At 42.2% G+C, this 23,088-nt stretch overlaps 1 protein-coding gene across 1 annotated transcript in view; it reads left to right on the forward strand.

The window, feature by feature from the left end:
* Positions 1–4,627, forward strand: part of KLHL31 (kelch-like family member 31) — a 6,219-nt gene extending 1,592 nt beyond the window's left edge. Inside the window, exons 2-3 of the mRNA XM_009573447.1 lie at positions 856–2,059; positions 3,895–4,627. Coding sequence (XP_009571742.1) covers positions 888–2,059; positions 3,895–4,627 — 1,905 coding nt within the window. The 5' untranslated portion in view covers positions 856–887. The remainder of the gene's footprint in view (positions 1–855; positions 2,060–3,894) is intronic.
* The last annotated feature ends 18,461 nt before the right edge of the window (positions 4,628–23,088 follow it).

Consider the following 23,088-nt stretch of genomic DNA (forward strand, 5'->3'; position numbering starts at 1 on the left):
AGAGTTGATAAGTCTAATTCAAGTATCTGTTCTAACATAACTCTATGGGAGTAATTATTAACCTTCACACATAAAGAACTTGTTTAAAATAACACGTCCTGGTAGTGTTTGCATGACATATTTCTCAAATAAAAATTAGACAAAATCCTAAATGTAGGATTATAAATTTCAAATTACTGATATTGAAAAGCAAGCAAAGTGTGCTGTGAGTAGAATGTATTTGTGAATCTGACATACTAAGTAGAATATCATCAATCTAGAAAATCAAAACTTACAAAAACCTGGAAACAATTTGGAGCAGATACTAAATTTAAAATCAACATGACATCATACTAAAATTCACTTTGTGTTTATGTCTTATGTTGCTTTTTTTTTAAAGAATTTCTCTCACTCTTAATACTGAACTCGCCTGTAAGTCTGTACTAGCCCTGGAGTAAGGATGAACAAAGCTGGGGGCCCGTATCTTTCCTATGCTTCAGACTATGAATTCCTATCTAGAGCCTGGATGATTTAAATGTATATTTACAAAATTTTACACTCTGGCAAACTCATTTAATATTTAGGAAGAGAATTTAACTCTTTGGATGTGGTGACAATAGGGGAATGTGTTTTTTATGACCTTGTTATTAAAAAAAAGGAATTATTTTTAGTGTGTTTAGGTTTGAGTATCCATTGTTATAAAGCCACACTACAATCTAGGACAGTATAGTAGTTCTTAGGAAGATAGATTTTCCTGACTGTTTTGTTTTTGTGGCATTTATGTGTATTGACAAAGGTTAGATTTGTTGTATATTCACTCCGCTATTATATTTCACAACTGCAGTGTAGCTCTAAATGTTTTAATTTTATTTTTAGCAAGCTCTTGGCTGTAATATTTCATTGCAGTCATGGCCCCTAAGAAGAAGAATGTGAAGAAGAACAAAGCAGATATTAATGAAATGACTATCATTGTGGAAGATGGTCCCCTCAGTAAACTAAATGGCTTGAATGGACTCTTGGATGGAGGAAATGGTTTCAGCTGCATCTCATCTGAAGTTTCCGACCCCTCATATAGCCCAAATCTCTTGGAAGGTCTAAGCAGAATGAGGCAAGAAAATTTTCTTTGTGACTTGACTATCAGTACCAAAACCAAATCCTTCAGTGTTCATAAGGTAGTGATGGCTTCAAGCAGTGACTACTTTCACAACATCTTAAAGAAAGATCCATCCACTCAAAGAGTAGACCTCAATGACGTATCCCCATTGGGTCTAGCTACTGTTATCACCTATGCTTACACTGGAAAACTTACTCTCTCACTTTATACAATAGGTAGTATCATTTCCACAGCAATTTATCTACAGATTCACACCCTTGTAAAGATGTGCTGTGATTTTCTAGTCCAAGAAATCAGTGTTGAGAATTGTATGTACGTTGCCAATATTGCAGAAACATATGGACTAAAAACAACCAAGGAAGCAGCGCACAAATTTATTAGAGACAACTTCATTGAATTTTCAGAAACGGATCAGTTCTTAAAACTTACTTTTGATCAGATCAATGAACTTCTTGCAGATGACGACTTGCAGTTGCCTTCTGAAATTGTTGCATTCCAGATTGCAATAAAATGGCTGGAATTTGACCAAAAAAGAGTAAAGTTTGCTGCTGATCTCTTAGGTAACATCCGTTTTGGTACCATCTCAGCCCAAGACCTTGTCAATTATGTTCAAACTGTGCCGAGAATGATGCAAGATGCAGACTGCCATAAGCTCCTAGTGGATGCCATGAACTATCATTTGCTTCCCTACCACCAGAATACACTGCAGTCCAGAAGAACGAGGATCCGTGGAGGTTTCCGAGTCTTAGTTACTGTTGGGGGACGCCCTGCTCTAACAGAAAAGTCTCTTAGTAGAGACATCTTATACAGAGATCCTGAAAACGGATGGAAGAAGCTGAGTGAAATGCCTGCTAAAAGTTTTAATCAGTGTGTGACGGTGATGGATGGATTTCTCTATGTAGCGGGTGGGGAGGACCAGAATGATGCCAGGAACCAAGCCAAGCATGCAGTCAGCAATTTCTGCAGGTAACTGGTTATTTATTTAGAAGGGATGGAGAGATTGATTCCACACAGTGCAGGTAGATAGACCAAGCTGCATGAACCGCTAAAAAAAATAAATAGAAAGGGGACAGGGTTGGGGAGGTATGGATGCTATTCTATATTAAAGTTTGAATGAACAGAAGTATGCATCTGAAGTTATGCAAAAACTTCACCATGGTTACACATGCACAATGAGAAGTGAGGAAAACAGAGAAAACTTACTCCAAGTGGAGGAAATAAATAGGAACATAAATAGGAAGTTCTGGGATTTTTTAAGGTACCATTAAAATCAGACAAGGTGAGACTTTTTAAATTTCAAGAGCTTCTGATGCCTCACAGGAAGTTCTGAAAAACATCTTTTAGGTATTATAATCTTGACTTTCTATGCACCATCCACCATATTTTCAACAGCTTTTATACTGCATTTCATATCCTTCAGCTTTTTTATTTATCAAGAGTTTAGAAACAATGTCACCGTCTCTTGAAGGCTATATTTCTCTTCCACAATGTACTCCAAATAATACCTCACTTCTGAAATAGTACGGTTCCTATCTGTAGTCATCCAAGGACTGCCCTGGTGATAGCAAGGTCAGAAGGCTAACATGCAGTAGTCAGATGGGTGATACTAGTTTTTAAATAGCTTGAAGCAAAGGCTGGAGGTGAGACAACTCAGCTTTTTACCTACTAACAGACTATGGACATGCAATGGCAATACACAGCCACAGTCCTACCAATGCTTCCTTTCCTGGGGCCAGAAGGAACATTCAGATAACATCTCCTGAAGACATCAACCAACATGCAAAGTTAATGAATAAGGAACCTTCTCTAGATCATTTTTGTTGTGTAATCTACTTTGTCAGAAAAATATCTCATGTAAAGGAGGTTATGCTGTTGTTCTTCCGACCTTCTGCTTTTAAGCTGTGCCTCACATTCTCACAAGGTGCTGCGTACTCGGTGCACACCTTGGTGGTGGGGAGGAGGTGGGGGAATCCTCGTGGTCCATAGCTGAATGGGTTCTGCTCCCTGTTCTGCCATTAACCTCGAGCATGTCAAGTCACATCAGTACATCTGTGGGCCTGCTTTCAGAGCTGCAGATGACAATGCAGTATGACAGCTAACGATTATTATTTACTTTCCCATAGTCTTTTTCTTGTGTGATTCTCTGGTCACCATAGTATGCAACAGGAAAAATGTATGGGCCTACTAGCGTACCTCACTTAACTCCTTCAGGAGTCATAAATTGCTATTTCCTATTTCAAAATTTCTCATTTAAATGTCAAGGACAGAGAATGTTATTTCAGATAGGTACGGTGTTAGGAAGCAAAGATGTTCGTTCCACATAATCCTTACTCCATGTGAGTGGCAGGAAAAGAATACTTACCGTTTAGAAAGTACTAAAAAGATGGAAGTATAAATCACCACCTAACATTTTTTGAAGCTCTTTGAGTAAATTTTGACATCTTTGCTGTAGGTGTAAATTGCAAAAAAACTTCTAAAATTTCTATTGTATGTTGAAAGTATCTCTTTCCAATATTCTAGTGAGGTTATTATACAAAATCAAATTACAGAAAAGAGTCAGATTTACTTTATTGAAATAATATCAGGTTTGGGTGATACAAACACATTTTTTCTCCAATCAAAAACTAAATTTATTTGGAAATTTAACCAGGAATACCAGTTGCATTCCACTGACTTCTGATGGGCTAAATAAATAACTAAAGCCACTCCGCAGCTGCAGCAGTAGTGGGACAGAGACAGGACTGTAGAATTTAGCAGGGCAGTAGGTGAGACAGTTACCCTCTGTTTTTTAATGCTTTCAGATACGATCCTCGTTTCAACACCTGGATTCACCTGGCAAACATGAATCAGCGGCGCACTCACTTCAGCCTGAACGTGTTCAATGGCCTCCTTTTTGCAGTGGGTGGTCGCAACTCTGAGGGGTGCCTCTCCTCGGTTGAATGCTATGTGCCCGCAACTAACCAGTGGCAGATGAAGGCACCCTTGGAGGTGCCCAGGTGCTGCCACGCCAGTGCGGTGGTGGATGGTCGGATCCTGGTCACAGGAGGTTACATTAACAACGCTTACTCTCGCTCGGTGTGCATGTATGACCCCAGCAAAGATAGCTGGCAGGATAAGTCCAGCCTCAGCACCCCGAGGGGGTGGCACTGCGCAGTGTCCCTTCTGGAGAGGGTCTACGTCATGGGTGGGTCTCAGCTGGGGGGGCGAGCCGAAAGGGTCGACGTTCTCCCCGTGGAGTGTTACAGTCCTTACACGGGGCAATGGAGTTACGTGGCGCCGCTTCAAACCGGAGTTAGTACGGCTGGCGCCTCCACCCTTAACGGGAAAATTTACTTAGTGGGTGGCTGGAATGAAATAGAGAAAAAATATAAGAAGTGCATTCAGTGCTATAACCCGGATCTCAATGAATGGACAGAGGAAGATGAGCTGCCTGAGGCCACTGTGGGCGTATCCTGTTGCACGATATCCATGCCCAACACCAAGACAAGGGAGTCCAGGGCCAGCTCAGTCTCTTCTGTCCCAGTCAGTATTTAAATACGGGTCTAACCAGCAATAAGTAAAAATGTTTACCAGCACCGCAGTATAATTAACCCTTTAAGTAGCATTTTTGTGCTTATATGGAAAAGAAATCGTTGGCTTTGCAACAGTTTTAACAGTGCAAGTTGGCCAGTTTTCACGATCTTCAATACAGGTGGTGTGAAACAGCATATTAGGAATAAGATTCATTTTCTTAGCAGGAAGAGAGAGCTAACTGCATAACTGCAGAATTTCATTCTTTTCCTGACTTTGCCACTGACTTACTGTACTATCTGTGGCAAATCATTTATTTTCTTTGGTTTCGTGGGTGCCTTGGTTTCCTTGCCTGTAAAATAGAGATAAACTTGCTTCAGAAGATTGTTGTGAGGCTTTTTTAATACTGAGTTTTAAATGCTTTCAGAACCTAAAATGAAAGTCAAATATTGCTAGTAATAAATCTCAACATACATCAGAAATGTGCTATGTCATCCTAAAATTGATCAGTTTTGTTCTTTTCTAAGCATTTTCTATTTTGACAAACAGAAGGGAAAAAACCAAAACCCAAAAAATATAGCATATAGCAGGTGCATACTTTTCCTTTTGGGGCAGTGGTATTCACAGAAAATTTCTCAAAACATTTTCTCTTTCAGAAATTCAAAAGAAATCCCTATCTTCTGCCATGAACCCTTTAATTCTTATATCTAATGCTGTGACATGGCTTTCAAGACCTGCATCCACAAAATACCTTAGCTCCTCTAAGCATTATGGGCCAGCCCCAAGGGCTGCCTTGGTGCCAGGTTTGTCTCCTGACCTCCACGTGTACACCAAAAAGCAGACCACCACCCCAACCTCCTCTTCACGGCAGGGAGACTCTCCTGTCACTCCAGGTGGAAGGCATGAAGGCCAGTGAGTATGTCTCCTCCTGTTCCTACTCTTCCCATCTGTGTAGGAATGTACGTCCAGGTTATCTTCTTGTTCAAGAAGGTCCTCACCAATGCAAGGAGCTAGGAGCTGCCGCAGCCAGGTCCAAGATCTGGAAGCTGAGTTCATACCAGGAGGCACCAAGGGCCAGTGGTGTCTAAGAGTGGAGATGCACAGAGCATCCCTCTTACTCAGCATTATTCTGACAAATTCCCAGTTGAGTCAGGAACGAAGGCGGAATAAAGATTGCAGGATCTGCATTTAAGAGTAGGGTATATGTGTGGAAAATGGTGAATCATGAGGAAATGGGATGAAATTGAAGAGATTTTCCTTAATAGTACCACAGCGATACCTTAACACCTTTCTTACCAGGTTTAGGCACAGCATCACCCAAAGTAACCTTTTCCTGGGCATACCGTTATGTATCTCCTTTTGAAGCCTTCATTACAGCCCTTTTTATGGAGCTTTTATTCACGTTTTTCCAAAGGCTAGACTAATGCCGTGCCTGTTGAAGTCTGTGAAGTTTTCCCAGTGAGTAGAGTGAAGTCTTTGCTCAACTTAGATTACCTTCCAAGAACTTTTCTTCCTAATTTCAGCATGCAGTGGGGGAATTAAGCATGAAACTTAATCCTATTCCTTTAGCCAAAGGGATGCGCAACCCTGAGAATTTGATACCAAAGGACTGCTGTCAGCACAAAATGTCTACACCCTTCTGTTGGGGAAGGAAAGACGCAATACAAGGAACTAAAATGATTTAATATAACCAAAAGGGTAGAAGTTCACTCACCTTAACCAATTCTTAGAGACTTCACATCCAGTTTCCTCAGATTATCATTGACACCTCCAGGCTCCGGTGCCAATGAGAAGGCATGCTCTTAGCAATGTTTACAAGGCATCCAGATTTTTCTCTCATTTGCAAAAGGGGAACGCTATAAAATTGTCTGTAAGTGCAGGTATGGTTGAGGCAAGCATTTTCAGGATTTATGCTCTGCTCTTTGTAGCTTTGTTGCAGCTGCATATTGAGCATCAGCATGAGCGTGACACACTATTAGAGATGAAGTAATTCACTCTGTCGGTTGGGATTAAACTCCATGGTACTCGGTCCTGTTTTCCAGTTCTAACTTAGAGTTCATGTCTGCATCCTGACTACACAATTTTAAATCCCAAATTCCATTTTTGAGTGCTGCGTGTTATTAGAATATACTGTGTTGCAATGATTTTTGGTCAAAGTAGTGCTTCATATAGGTTTGATTAATTTAATTAGCATACAGTTATCCTTTTTCCTGTTTAATTCAAATGAATAATAATTCAAATCAACAGTCACAGAACAAAACACAGAATTGTGTAACGGAGTAAGATTACTTTGTTTTAAACACGAAAATGCTGTTCTTGCCCATTCCAATCACCAAAAGCATTCTCGTGGATGAGAGCAATATTTCTCTTTTCCCAAAGTCATGACCATGTGTTCCATGTGAAAGTATTTAAAAAGCTTTTTGAAAAATCCATCTGCTCCAATAATTTTTTGTAAAATTTTAGTACTGTTAGATGAAGTTGATTATCCACCACCAGTTCAATGAAGGCACACATACACATATCCAATTATAGCTGTATACATACTCCAGTTATTTAGTGTTTCTAAGGTACCCATAAGATGGCATTTAGGAATTGAAGAAGCAATCATTTTGGCGTCAGACAGACATTGGATGAAATTCTGTCACATGCAAGTGTCTCTTTTCCCCTTTGGGAATTGAGTTCCAAAATGCTATGAATAGTCAGACGTTGCTGCATGCTTTCCTCTTTGTGAGCCAACACTTCCTATATATCAACAACCATCTTCTGTTTTTGAGTAGAAAGGTATCTGTGAATGATGGGCTAAGTGCAATGAAACTACTCTCTTACTACTTAAAGGGTTAAAAACTTCGGGGGCCAAATCCTTTTCATCTTACTCACAAAAAAGTTCCATTGACTTCACTGGGACTACTGAATAAGATGTATAGGATTTCGAACTCTTGGCCAAATTCTGGCAGAACAGTAGATGTAGATGCCTGCGAAAACTGTCATACCCAGAAGGAAGACTGCTCCTCAGCCTCCACTGCCCTTGGCCATGACAAGTCCATAAAGATGTGTCCTAGGACAGGATCCAAGCACCATTGCCATGTGGTCCTTCCGTGGCACAAATTAGGTACATACTTCAGGCCAAAAATTTTAGGTAGATTAACAAATGGTACTGTTATCAGTATAGCACTTCAGTGTGGCTTTGTATTATTTTCTCTGAACATCTGTTCAGGCTTCAACTGCACATTGAGCCAGGATTTGGCCCTTAATATGTGACAATATCAGCTGGACTTAATACTATTTTGATCACCAATGTACTGAGCTATTTGTGACATTTTTATGTACAATTTTGTTTTTTTAGAACTGTGAAAAATGGTTTGTATGTTGTGTTTTATGGGATGGTGTTCTTTCACTGTCCGGTACCGTGTTTTCCATCTCCAGGTGTTTAATAACAAAATCTCAGTTGAACTTGAAATATTGTATATCCCAAAAAGAAATTTTAAAATGCAGTTTAGGAAGTACTGTATATGGTAATATTAAGTAGAGCAGAGGGCTTCCAACTGTATGAGAAGCAAATCGTTAAAACACTACAGGGATCTTCTTTAATGCTATACTAATAGTAAAAAAAAAAAAAAATGTTGTTATCTTCAAAATTCCTTATGCCCATGCATTTTGTAGTCAACAATATCTGTGCTTCCAAGGAACTCAAATATGAAAATAAGCTTTCTTCAGCCTGTGAGTGAAACAGTTTGATAACGTTTTGTTTTCTTGTTTATTCATGCTTGTGTAGGTGCATGGGAGAGTGTGTTACAAGGTTGTGAGGGAGAACTTACTGTTGGAAAGTTATGCTGAAAGGAAGATTTTGTGCTTAGTTCTTAATCAAGATGAGATCATGATCATTTAATCTCTTCCTGAAGTTAACATGCAAGATCATCTGTGGATCGGTCAAGAGTTCAGTAAGCTTAAGTGCCAACTTCTAGCTGGTCAGAGAGGGAAGCAGACAAAATTAGCATCAACCAATGCTATGAGGTATTGAAAAGTGTTTTGTGTTGAGATTTTTAAATCAGTACATGACGACTGAATAAGACCAGGCTTTATATTATCCTGAAACCTAGATTAGTTGATCCTACAGTTTTAACTCTTTCCAAACTCATCCTGGGTTTAGGGGGAGTTTTTCACTGGTAACAGCTGGGTTTGGTAATTCTAGTTGCAAACCCAGCAGTCAAACAAATAGTTGTATGAGCATGCGTACCTTCTTGAATTCAGTGGGACTTCTCCTATATACAGTTATTCTCATGTGCTTATGTTTCAAAAATTAAAATACAAGAACTAAATCCATGGGTAGAGAAGTCCAATGAAAGCCAACATGGAGGTATTAGGCTGATCCTTAGTATCACCGTTCAACTACCAACTTACCATGCAGGCACATTAAATTATTTAGAGACTAGATTTCCCTGTAAGGCTTATTTCCTTTGGGATGCCTTCTCAATGAAATCCTCTGTATGCTCCAAGGGTTTTTGTGCAACACACAGGATGGGAGATGCAAGCGGCTCCAGACAGTGGAAACGGGAAGATGGAGCCCCTTAGCACAGTCAGTAGACTAAGATTTTGTTCCCATTTCTCAACAATGTTTGAGAAATACATGCTGGAAGGAAGCACCTACTTCAACACACACCTTTACATAAGCAGCCTTTATGTTACCTAACTGAGGTGGCCCAGCCTTTCTTATGAAAAGCAAGACTCAATTTTCAATTGCCTTTAACTTGAATTCTCAGTTGAATTGAATTTTCAATCCATTTTAACCCAGTTTACCCAAGCTGGGAGATCTTTTTCAAATTCTGAATCTACCTGCTTGGAGAAGGCCAATAGTCCTACTATAGTGTCCTGACCTTTTTGCAATGCATCTTCTCATCCTTTTGTTAAAGACCTACTTTGTATAAGTAATCAAAAAAATTATAATGCACAGATTTGTACTTTGACTCCTCCATGAAAGAAGAGGATCTCTTGTCCCTTTCATTTTTTCTTTTCTTGTCCATAACTGAGTGACTCACGGGGCACCAAAGAAGATGCACAGATGCGAACAGTACATAAAAGCTCATCTGTGAATCTAATTCAAAAAATCTCATCACAATAAAGAAAAGGACAGATTCTGCAATGCCTGTTGGAAAAAAAGGGGTGAAAAATTAGTCGCTGGTGCTCATTTGCAAGTGTGGCACTGCTCAGAGCTCTGTTCCCAGAAGTTCCCTAAAGAATAAAGGAAAATACATGCAATTCTATATAGCTTGTGTGAGAGATTCAGTTAATATCAGATGAGTTTTGTCATGCAAAAGGCTAGTATGAGTTCATTGTTGTCTCAATGAAAATTGATTTTTCAATAAAAACATAGGCAAATAGTAAACTTATGAAGAATACATAGTCGATTTCTGTTGGTAAGAATGGGAACACACACATTTAGATACACTGGATGTTACACTAGTTGCTGCCTTGGCAGTTTTGTTGTCAACAAGAAAAGTTAGAAACGTAACTTATTTGTGTAAAGCATTTCCCTGGCTTATAAGTGTTAGACACACTGCTTATACAAATAGGTTTTCTAATTATACACTTTAAGGATGGACTGTGATAACACAAGGGAACATACTTCAACAGAAAAAATCTGTAAGTGTAAAGTGAGAATGTTACTACTTAAAAATTAAAATTTGTCAGCAGCAGTTGTCGTTAAGAGGAATAACAGCATGTTGGTATTTTTCATTGTATGCTTTAAATAAAACTGTCGACACACAGCGCAAACAAATTATTCTTACTGTAAAATCAGTTGGAAACTGCGAGACTCTCTTTCTGACGAACTCCTGGTTGCAGTTGAAATATGCTTTGTTTCCTGAGCCCCATGCTGATCCTTGCTTTCATATCAGCTAACCAGAATGTTTGTTACACCCGGGCTGTCAAACCACCTTCACAATAAGCTACACAGTGTGACACTGGAGCCATTTCTATCTTTTTCCTTTTATTACAAGAACAACAACTTGTTTTTTAACAATGAATTTCACAGTCATTTGTCATAATCAAAATGCCTAACAAGAAATTATGATAGATCAGATGTCTGATTAGCAATTTAACATGTTTTCCTTTGGATTGTATGAGTAACATTATCAGAAATAAAAACATCTAAATTTCAAGGAAAAAAAAAACAGTCCGAATTCTGAAGAGTAATTAAGTTGTGCCACAGATGAGAGGGTTTGAAGTGCCAAAAAGTATTCCCTGTGTTTTGACACCAAGGGTTTGGTTCAAAGCGTGATGTGGCATTCGGCAGATGTCATGACCTGAAGGATTACCCGCCTTGCGGTTGTGTAGAGATAGTGACTGTGGGTTCCTTTTTCCTGGTAAAGAAAACTTATCAACAATATAACAACTTACGATAGGTTGCTTATATGAATATATATAATATAGATATGAAGCAAATTAGACTTCAGAAGGAGCCAAACCATCCCAAAAGGGAGGAACAGACCAATCCCAGGGGGACACCCAACCATCCCAAAAGAGGGGAGGACAGACCCAAGCAGTAAGATAACAGAGAGTCTCCCTTCAAAGCGGATCCCCATCACGGAGTCTGGAGTCAGCTGGGGATCCCCGCTGAGAGTCCAAGAGCTCATGGAAAGTTCATGGGATTCATCTGGGAAGTTCTCAGAGAAAGAGGCTCCATTTTGAATAAAAATTAAGTCCTTTTTATAAGAGAGACATAAGAGGGTGTAGGACACCCTACTTTGAGCACCCAATAGAGGCTGTTAATTTCTGTTTTTCACCTGTAACAGCCAATAGGTGATGCTGTTTTCTGTTCTTTCAGAGCAATTTTATTTTTCCAGGCTGTTTTCCACCTTCTCAGATGATAAGTTGCCATTACATCCCTTGTTTTTGTGCTTATCAGTGGTACCTCAGGATGTCTCTGGTTTCTAGGTCCCCAGCCGCACTTTTCAAGAATGCTTGTGGTTCCCAGGCCTAGTCCCCAGGCTCGCAGTCCCAGGCTGGCAAGCCTTTCTCTGTCAGTATTTTTCAGCAGACCATTTCTTCTGTTCAGTAATTTTCCCCTTCTAACCAGGCCGCCTTTATGGCTGCTCACAGCCAGGTGAGCTGCTGGCCATGAACCAGGACCCATGCACATCCAGAGCAGCAGTTGGGCTCCTTAGGGCACCTGAAAAGCCACTATATGCCTGTGGGTGTGCTCACCTATGCATCAAGTCCGGAGGTCAGGACTCAGTTGTCTGAATGTACCTTGTGCAGATGCCCCAGGTGCTGCAGGGCATCTCAAATGGCACTAGGTGTCAATCTGTGGGCTACCAAGTCAAGCCTGAGGAGGGGGTTTATTTGCCCCTCTAGTCTCTACCTGTCAGTCCAGAAGTGCACGGCTGTCCTGTCGGTATGCTAATATGTCCACTAGTCCTGGTTGCCTTGGGTACCTACGGTGTCTAAAATGCGCTGAAGCCATTGTCCAAGAAGGTCTGCTAAATGTAAAATCACTGTGTGATTATAACTTACTGTAAATACCCTATATAAACAAATTATGATCAAAATTTGCATTGCTGTTCTCGTCTTCCTGTCTCAAATGCTGGTAGAAAGCTACTCAAATGCTAAGTATAAGCATTATTTCCATCAGGGGAGAAATCTGTTCAAAGTGATGATGTCTGAATCTGGTCCAGGACAGCAGGATCACATGTTGTTACTACCTGATGACTACTGTGTCCGTTTCTGGGCTCCCCAGTAGAAGAGAGATATGGAGCTACTGGAGAGAGTCCAGTGAAGGGCCACGAAGGTGATGAAGGGACTGGAGCATCTCTCCTTGTGAGGAAAGGCTGAGAGAGCTGGGACTGTTCAGCCTGGAGAAGAGAAAGCTCAGGGGGATCTCATCAATGTAAACACCTGAAGGGAGGGTGTAAAGAGGACAGAGCCAGGCTCTTTTCAGTGGTGTCCAGTGACAGGACCAGTGGCAATGGTCAGAAGCTGGAACACCGGAGGTTCCCTTTGAACATCAGGAAACACTTCTTCACTGTGAGGGTGACTGAGCGCTGGCACAGGTTGCCCAGAGGGGCTGGGGAGTCTCCATTCTTGGGGATACTCAAAAGCCAGCTGGCTGTAGGTGGCCCTGTTTGAGCAAGTCATTTGAACCAGATGACCTCCAGAGGTCCCTTCCCTCCTCAACCATTCTGTGATTCTGTGATAGCTGGTTGAACATTTACCAGTATAAAGAAAGTGATGAAAACAGTTCTTGGGGAACAAACATCTCTCTAGAGCCTGCAGCTTATATTTCACCTGGTTAGAGGTGTGACTCAAAAAGCAAAAGATTTAAGGAACATAGGTGCAGAACTTCTGCCCAGCAAGCATGAAGTGTTGGGGTATATCAGTAAATCATTTCCCAACAATCCTCAGACTCTGGACTTGAATCTTTGTCTCAAATGTGTCCTTTTGTGTGAATAATGCTGTTGCCGGAAAAAAGGACAGTGTTGCTTTGCTTGGCATAAAGAGATTTCTTTGTATGGAGACATAAGCTGTAGAAAGAGACTTAGTGTAAGCTATGTTATTCACTTACTCTAACCAAAGTTTTACCGTTTGTAAGGAAACATAGCCAACATCCCAGCAGTATGAGAGGGATTGCAACCTGCTCTTGTCATGCAGGAAGGGCAAAGCAAGGCTCTCCCTTGGTCTCCTGCCAAGGCGAGTAGCACAGAAGTCCTGACTTCACGGAGGGAGTAAAGCTGATGTGGCATTGCTATGTCCTCGCCACAAAAAGGCTAAACAATGTGCTACTGGCTCGATGACTTCTTCCTGAAGCCAGAGAGGGGAAAAGGGAGGAAATGTTAAATTTCCAACCAGATCTTCTACAGCAACACAACTGTCCATGATCTCTTATCGAGAGCAGATAGTAAAATGATCATCCAGGGCTTCTCTGGAAATAAAAAGATAGAAACTAACAAAGTATTACAACAATTTAGGACCTGCCTCTGAACTGGCAGGCCCTTCATCTTCTGGTTATAATCTTCAAAATAGTCCAAGTAGCTGGAGTGGAAAGAATAATGTTAAGTAATGTTAAAGTAAAAAATAAAAAAGTAAAGAATAATGTATATCATTGCTGGGAGCTAAAGTAGAGCAGATCAAAATTCAGGGATGATTTTGAGGAAGCAAAAGGGATGATTTTGCTTCAAAATTTAGGGATGATTTTGAGGAGTCAAGCCATGAATCTGTGTGATAAAAACTGCTAAAAAGACAGAACTTACAATTAGACTATGATAAAGATTTTAAGCAACTCTTGCCAAATGCATTATTTGTCAGCATCACTAAAGTAAAAAACATGGATTAAAGTAAAAATTAGCTGGATCCTTTATTTCTTATCATATTTGCCTTGTTACTTAAGGGTCTGAGAAAACTTATTTTTCTGTATTGCAGATACATTTCAGAGCTTATTATGTCATCATTTTCCTTCATAAACAGTTAAATAATGAGAGTGAAATATTCACTTAGCGAAAGCTGATTTTTCCTAAATTATCTATAATTTAGCTGTAAGTCTTGCATAGATTTATCGTGTCCGTTATACCAACTTAGAGCCAATATGTAGAGGCTTATAAATTGGTATGTTTCTTCTTTCTGTGAAATGTTCACAAGGTAAATACGACCCAAGCCTATGGCAATGTATTTTGTTTCATCTGAAGGACACCATGTATGCCTTGAGTTTCCACGTAGCGACAGGAGAATAGCTGTTAAGATCAGTAGAGTCAGAATTTTGCTGAAGTTAATTAGAAACAGCCAAATCGAACAGACTGCTCTTATTTTGTGTTATTTATGTATGGGATTATTCTGAGGCAAACAGGGAATTTGTTGAAGTTACTTATCTAAACAAAGAGAAAAATTCAGAATAAAAGTCTTACAGTCTGTAACTCGTGTTCTTATCACTTAAACCAGCCACAGAACAAATCACGACTTCTCATTCTCTGTACGGTAATGCCATGCAGTGCAAATGTTTATATGGGGAACATCTTCAATACGGCAGCACTCCAGAATAGCTACTCAGATACCATGAATGCTGTGTTGCTTTCCTGAACGTAGCAAAACTTGTCTTTCTCAAGGTTAAAGTCAGCAGAGCGCTTAAATTTCTTGCCTTTAGTCAAAGATACACTGCGTACTCAGTAAATTAAATTCACTTCACCCTAGTAAATTAAATTCAAACTTAAATTCGGCGCCTGATCCTCACGCATTCCCGATGGAGCATCACTCACGCAGGATCTTTTCCTGAGGGCTTTGCTGAGCTGAGTTGTTTCGGGAAGGAGACGCTGGAGGGCACCAGCAGGACGGGGCTGGCCGCCCCCGGGCGCGCTCCCCGCCGGGGCGGGCAGCCGCCGTGACACACACGCTTCAGCCAGCAACGCTGGTGGCAGGGGGGAGGGGGGAGAAGGAGAGGAAGGACATCAAAGGCAGTAGTCACGTCATGTAAGAAAGTCTATTCAACAGCGGCCTGCCCACTTCTCTCGTCTCATGTCCACCTACTGTCCGCAAACGTTTTGGGAGAGAAGATTATAACTCTGGAAGATCCCAACAGGCTGGTGCAATGATCTGAAAAATGCAGGGTGTAATTCAACGAGGATGAGCTGAAAAATTCCAATTCGTTAAAATCAAAGTGCGCAACAACATATGAGGTTTGATAACATTTTCATCAGGAAGAGGCTTCTCAGGTCCAGGATGAATTTCTGGTCACCACGAGAGAGCATCATCCCTGCAGTCGCAGTGAAAAGGACACTGAGCCTTGACTGGGGAGGATGTATGTCTTTCGTCTTTTCAGCTCGCAAGAGGAACTTTGTTTGCATGTTCCAGACCTGTGATGTCACCACCAACCTATCTGAAAGTTTCTCCTTCCCAGTCTCCTTTGTCAGAGCTGTTCCAGTTTGAATAAATACTGTAATATTTACCAGTGGGAGACTGAGTAGATTTGTCTTCTGCCTCCCAAACCAGTGCCCTAAATGCTGATATCTCGGCTCAGGACAAGTTCTTGCAAGAACATTTTTTGCTTTCATACCAGTGCAGCATGGATACATTTTTGAAATTACCGAAGTTTAGATGGGAAAAACAGTTCTTGCCCATGTTGCTGGAAGAATGGTGCAGCCAACAGATTCCTGGCCCAGCTGCTGCTCTGAAGCTGTTATGCTGGTCGCTGCATACACTTGAGAGTTCAGCCAATGCATTATAGCTTGCTATAATAAGAATGTTCTGCTTTCCATTAGATCACACTCACTGGAACAATAGCAAATGCACTGGAGCAGCCAGTGCGGCCGTCAGTGACATTTCAGGGTCTCTTTGCTTCATTGCTGGTGTCAAACAAGTTCTGGCAAAAGGACACCTTGGTAACATTGTCAGAAGTAACAGACCAGCTCTTCTGAAGGAGAAACAGACGTGTCAAGCCAGGTGAACAGCAAAGCACTTAGACTCCAAAGAAATCTTAGCAAAAGCTGAAAAAAAATGAAAGCGGAGATCATAAACCATGTATTAAAACTCAATGCAGAGCTCTTTCGTGGTGTTATGTGAGTAATAAATAACACCCTAAGCTGTTAGCAGCAGCTTGAATACTTCTTTATCACCTTTGAAACAAAAGATACACCTATCTCCTGGACTGAAATTGTTGCAGGGAGTCACAGAAAAGAGACTGGTTCACTCAGCAGAAGCCGAGCAGAAAGATATGTCAGTTTGCGTCACACTACCAGAAGCTGGATCCGTTCATATGAGAAGTAAGTGTTCAAAGAATTCCCATATGCCTCTTTGGAAGGGCAGACCACTTAAAAAAGGCCAGATCAGTCATGCAAGTCATGAAACTGAGTAGTCGCAGGCATTAGCTGCTGGGTAACCTAAGTGTTTTCGTATCTGCCACTGCTCCTTTGAAACGCTGAGGGCAACTCAGGGTCAGGAAGCATAAATTTAGGCATCTATATATGCACTAGATGTTAAACTTCCAGTTATAGGCAATACAGCCAAAGGTACAGTATCAGCCAATACAGGCATATAAAGTGATTTATTCAGTCACCCACAAGGTCCTACTTTAGGATGACCTGAGTTGCTCCTTAGGCTTTACTGACTGTATTGGCTAGCAACAAGATGCGTACATAAATGTCCAGCACCATCTGAGCACTGGGAGGGTGTCCTGTCTGGCACCCAGCCATGTCCCAAAAGGACATGGGTTTCCCTTGTGGTAAGTGCCAGCCACATGTCTCAGACTTTTGAAATACTTCAAAAGGCACCAACATTTAGGCAACTGAATCTAGCCACTGGTCTCCACTGAGCCATTCATCTCCATAGTCAAAACAGACAGCAAGCATATTTTTATATATACCTACATGTAGACACATTAATTTAAGGGCTTCCACCTTGAACTGAATTCCACTCTAGATACTACCTATCTTTCTCTGCACTTGAAGATTTCCTTGGCTTGAAGTTTTGTTTTGAGGCTGTTGTGTTTTTTAATTGTAGAAGCTCTCACGCTTTGTTACACTCACCTGAAATACTGTTCAGCAACAGTTCACGTTCTTAAGCCTTAACAGGCTGGTGCAGAACAAATACACGTGCACGCAGGTAGCTCAGTGTTTAGAGACTGCTTTTGAACCTTCCTAACTCTGGCTTGCATTTTGCAAGAAAGTCCCTGGAAGGCAGCCCTATGGCCCTCCTTCAGAGTACAGAGACAAAAAATAGTTGGGTAGTTATGGGTGAAGCAGAAATGAAAGTATGTGAGAGCACCAGAAAAAGCAGTAAAGTGAGAACAAAGGAATAGTCAGTATTGATAACCGAGGACATGAATGGCAGCAGCTAGACTGGAAAATGCTGAGGAATGAGGTGTTCATTTACATCATGACCAGAAGGCCTGCGCTCCCTCAGCAAGAGGATGGCAACAAGGATGTTACATGTGCCATGCTTCCTTCTGCTATCCCACCAGGAAGATGAAGATACCCCAAAAGAGGAATCATGGACAGACAGCAGCCTTGCTGGAGATTTATGGAGAATGAAGCTTCTGAGGATGAAATGAGCATCTGGCATTCACTGTTCATCATTCAGTGTAGGACTCTGAACCAAATTCTGGACAGCATCAGCTTGGGAGTGATTATTCCAGTGCATTTGTTTTGAAGCTTTTGTCCTGGTTTCGGCTGGGATAGGGTTAAATTTCTTGCTAGTGCTGTGGTTTGGATTTAGTATGAGGAGAATGTTGATAACACACTGATGTTTTCAGTTGTTGCTAAGTATCCTGCTAGTCCAAGGACAGCTCCCATGCCTACTGACTGAGCTAGGTACACAAGATGGGAGGGAACATCATCAGGACAGCCAGCTCAGCTGGCTAATGGGGAGCTCCATACCATGTGACGTCATGCTCAGTATATGAATGGTAGGCGTGATCCAGGAAGTACGGATCGCTCCCTGGTTATCGGTCAGCGCGGGTGGTGAGCCATTGCATTGTGCATCACTTATTTTGTATATTTTATCATTATCATTATTCTCCCTTTTCTGTTTTATTAAACTGTCTTTATCTCAACTCACGAGTTTTTCTCACTCTTACCCTCCCGATTCTCTCCCCGTCCCACTGGGGGGGGCGGGGAGTGAGTGAGCGGCTGCGTGGTATTTGGCTGCCTGCCAGGTTAAACCACGACAGCTTTTCTCCCAGCCTGCATTACTTGTTTTGTTTTTGCTGGAATGAAACTCAAACAAAACCTTGCTGCCATTCGAACTGCTCTGCTGATGAGTCACTGACCCACTCCATGGCTTTGAGCAAGCAACTAGCTCACTCGCTATCTCAGTTGTGCCTTCTGAAAAGCAGGATAATGATTTAGGCTGTGCTGATAATGAAAAAGTGAACATGAATGGAATTGTTCACAGAAAGTAAATTACTAAATAAATGTGCATTAACAAGGGATCCTAAGATGAGAACATGCTTGTGGGAGCAACTGCATTTTCACTAAGGCCAGTCTTGAATAATGCCCTGCCTTATTGTGCTGGTTTTGGCTGGGATAGAGTTAATTTTCTTCATAGCAGCTAGTATGAGGCTATGTTTTGGATTTGTGCTGAAAACAGTGTTGATAACACAGGGATGTTTTCATTACTGCTGAGCAGTGCTTACACATGGTCAAGGCCTTTTCTGCTGCTCACCCCACCCCACCAGCAAGTAGGCTGCGGGTGCACAAGAAGCTGGGAGGGGACACAGCTGGGACAGCTGACCCCAACTGACCAAAGGGATAGTCCATACCATATGACGTCATGCTCAGCAATATAAAGCTGGGGGAAGAAGAGGAGTGATGGCATTTGTCTTCCCAAATAATCGCTACGCGTGATGGAGCCCTGCTTTCCTGGAGATGGCTGAACACCTGCCTGCTGATGGGAAGCAGTGAATGAATTCCTTGGTTTGCTTTGCTTGTGCGCGCCGCTGTTGCTTTACCTATTAAACTGTCTTTATCTCAACCCATGAGTTTTCTCACTTTTATTCTTCCAATTCTCTCCCCCATCCCACTGTGGGGGAGTGAGCGAGCGGCTGTGTGGGGCTTAGTTGCCAGCTGGGGTTAAACCACGGCACTTATGAAACGCTGAGGGTGACCATGACAAAGCACAAATTGTTACCACAGTTATTAAGGTGATGGTGACTCTCTTCATTCAATGGCATCGCAGGGATTAGCAGAAGATATGGCCCTTTCTGGGTTTTTGTTTCCTCCTGTTGTGGTTGTCCGTGGCTGCCCCTCCTGCAGGTACCGCTCGATCCTGCTTCTCCATCTCCTTCCACAAACAACCGAGTGACTGAGCTTAACCAGGCAACTGGGGGAGTATATTTTAAAGACATTGTCATAACAAGTCCCAGACCCTTCATTTTAGAAGGAACACCACCAACATTCACACATTCAGGACAGAACCAGTACAGTAATGTATTCTCATTTATTTACTTGCATTACCATAAATTTTACAGACTCGGGTTTGGTGACTAAGACTTTTACTGTGCACAACAAAGAAATGCTCTGACCCAAAGAACTTGGACTGGGAACCTTCAGGTGGAAAGCAACAGGAAACAGAGACAATCAATCCTAGGCAGCAGTTTCAGCAAAGCAACTGCTCAACCATCATCAGGACTTTAGCAGGCCTGAAGACTTTCAGAGAAAAGAATGAGGTGGTTTTGAGGTGTTTATAATGACTTTTTCAAAGAAGAGAGAGTGGCTGTGGGGAAAAACACAAAAAGTGCTTATTTGAAAATTATCAAATTGGAAATGGAAATTTGCATCATAAGCTGATCAGAGGTAGGGCTTGACCTCTAAGTGCTGAAAGGGTTATTTTAGAAGTTGTTTTATCTGAGCAGTCACAGCACGCAGAGTTGTGGTGAGTTCATGGGAATAAGCAATTAATTCTGTGAGCAGTAAATCTGGTAAGCCTTGTTTATTTCGAACTAGTGTCTTATTTTCTTACCCACCCAACACAATAACCCTGACAGCTCTCCTGACCCTAAAGCTCTGTATGACTTTCTCCTCACCTCAGCAGTACACTCATCTTCTTCTCACATCTTCTAAATACCAGCTAGGTGAAGGGCAGCGTGAGCTCCCTCCGCTTCCCGACAAGGGGCACGTGCTGGCTGGCAGCCTGATACCCACGGTGTGCTGGAGAGCACACACTTCAGCTTTTGTCTCATTAAATTTCCCTTCTTATCTAGAGCCGGTCTTCAGAAGTCATGTAGAAAATTCCACTATTCCACTACTCTTCGTCTCAGCCGATCATCCTAACTAAGCAGTTAGAGATGAGAGAAAGGCACTCTTAGTCCATGATTCATCCCATCCCAAAATAGACATCTAAATCAGGTCACTTAAATCATGGTTAAAAGTCCCAACTGGTCTCCACTAACTGTAAGGACAATCTAAGGTGACTACCTCAGATGAAGACATTGATACTACAGAAGTCTAAACTTAGGTGAAATGAATCCTACCCTAATGCCTTTGAGCTGCACGATGTGGCAGTTGGTTTAAAAGTTATTACAGTGGGACAGATGGATGGACGTGATCACCAAAGCCCTTCTTTGTCTGGATGCTAGGATGAAAAATCAAAAAGTATTGGGGAAGAGTGAGAAAATAAAAATAAATTTGTGCATATTTCCACAGAGGAAAATGCTACATTCAATGAATAAATTGTCTGTTGTGTCACTCAGTCTGTTCTAGATTCCATGCCTGTACATCAGGTTTAAATATTTAAGGTTTGATTTCCCACCTAATAAACTGCATAAAGCTGCACCCAATAGTTCCTGCATAAAATGCACAGCTGCTCATTAAAGAAGAGAATAAATGGAAAAGACAGCAACTCTCCAATGGAGACAAATTTTTTCTTTGAAAAAATAAATTCAGAAAATTACATTTATCCCTTTAATAGCTTAAAAAAAACGTTGAGCTTCTCTACAGCAGGTTTTTCAGTCTTCAAGCCATTCTCTGCCACTTTTTGAGCTCTTGATATGCTCAACAGCCCCTGTATGTGTGTGAGTGGTTAGAGCAAGGCACCCCAGTGCTGGTGTCACCACCATCTTCCCAGCAGTTAAACCCACCACACAATTTGTTTGACAGCAAGTTGACCTGTTCTACAAAGGTGAAGTTAGTTCACTTACCTTTTTGACTTTTGCAAGCTTTTCCAGGAATTAATGTACATTTTTCCAGTCATAGATAAAGAAAAAAGGTGATGAAATAAAGGAGATGAAAGAGAAGTCACACAAGACATATAGGTTCCAACAAGATGAGAATATTTAGTTGTTCTGTGTTAGAAAACAGAAAAAACGGCCATTAACTTGTAAAGGACCTTGAAACTTTCTCTTGCATGCCCCCTTTTGAGGACAGCCCGAGTTTCCATATGCCTCTCTTTCTCCAAGCCTGGAGCTAGCCTCCAAAATCCCCATGAAGGGCTACCGTGCAGATGCAGAAGTGCTCCACAACTCTGAATTGGTTTCTCAACACAAAAAAGTCTATTTTGTGCAACTTCATTGTGAAAAGGTGCCCTGAAACACACAGTTGTACAATAAATGCTCACCGCTTACTTCGTGAGTGAAATTCCAGGACAGCTGGGATGGGGGCACCTCCCAGCATCTCCTACACACCACTTCTCACACGCAGCCCAGGTTGCCTCATGCCCGTCTCCACAATTTTGGTGACCGCTTGGCGCTCATGTGTGCGCCGACCCTGCAAGGGGCAAGTGAGGATCAGAAAGATTTCACCAAGGCTCACAAATTCCTGGTGGAGTTGGGAGGTAACAGCCACCCCCAGGCTCGGCAATCGCATGTCACCTCACCCTGTGAGAAAGCGCAAGCCCCCAGAGCCAGCAGAAGAGACCACCTTGCATCCTCCTCCCCAGTCCCCCGCAGAGGCAGCTCTCTCCATCCCCTCCAGCTTTGCTTCCCGTGTCCATGTGGCTGGCTGGAAAACCACTTCATGAACCTGAGCCAGATTAGAGCTTGTGGTTTTTTTCCCGTTGGCTCAGATTTCAGCCGGATCAATTCCTGTGTTGTTCAGACCAGGCTTGTGCAAACTCAAGGGAGAGGGTAGGAATGAGCAGGTGAGGGAGGCAGCACTACCTCTTTTAGCACCGATTCTGGCTAACGTCAGCTTAAAAATATAATTCCTACCCCTGAACCAACTTCTCAACCCTAGCAGAGCAGTCCTTTTCAGCTTTTTCTCCATGAATGCGGACGGCACATGACTGCTGTGGTAAATGGGCGCGCGAGTCATACATTTTGCAAATAGCAGCGGTTGTTTTGAACTGGAATGCAAACTGAAAATGCCAGGAGAGGAGACTCTGAAAGTATTCGCTTCAGAAAAGTCACCAGGTTTTTGAAAAGCTAAACGAAGCAGTCAGCTGCCCACATTGCACGGGACACTCCGCCTGGCAGCCCCCAGGGCACAGGGGCTGTGCTTTGGTGGGACTGGCAGGCAGAGGGTGAGCCGAAGCAGCTGGGCTTGCGGGCTGACCCCTCTGGATCCAAGCGTAGACCTGCCGAAGCTTCTCACAAAGCTGGGGATCTCACGCTTTCCACTCTTCCAGCTCTGCTGCAGAAAGCCCGAGCTGCCAGCTCACGGGCAGCCAGCGCGGCAAGGCTGTGTCCTGCCCACCACCCCAGCCCAGCAGCCAAGTGACCTGCCACATGCCCAGGGGACCCATCTGGTTTGAAGCATTGGTCAAAACTGGTGTGTGCCTATGAAACATTTCCAATGAATCTGCAGTTCCCCATGAAAGATCAATCTTTCAGCAAATTCCCCCGCCTGCATCCCCCAGAGCCCCAGCCCAGTGGCCAGGGTTTCTGTTCATGGAGGGATGAATGGGAGAGGGAAAGCTTCCGTGATTCTCCAGCATCACAGGGCCACACTGCCAAAGCAGCATCTTCTAAATCGCCGTGGAACTGGCCCACAGAAATCCAGTTCAAGTTGCTGGGTCCACTGAGAGTTGCAGAAAACCGCCATTTTGTGGTAGTTAAGATTAAGGATTTTGAGAAGTCT

Source organism: Fulmarus glacialis, unplaced genomic scaffold (assembly GCF_000690835.1).
Source record: "Fulmarus glacialis isolate BGI_N327 unplaced genomic scaffold, ASM69083v1 scaffold18432, whole genome shotgun sequence".
Classification (NCBI taxonomy): Eukaryota; Metazoa; Chordata; class Aves; order Procellariiformes; family Procellariidae; genus Fulmarus; species Fulmarus glacialis.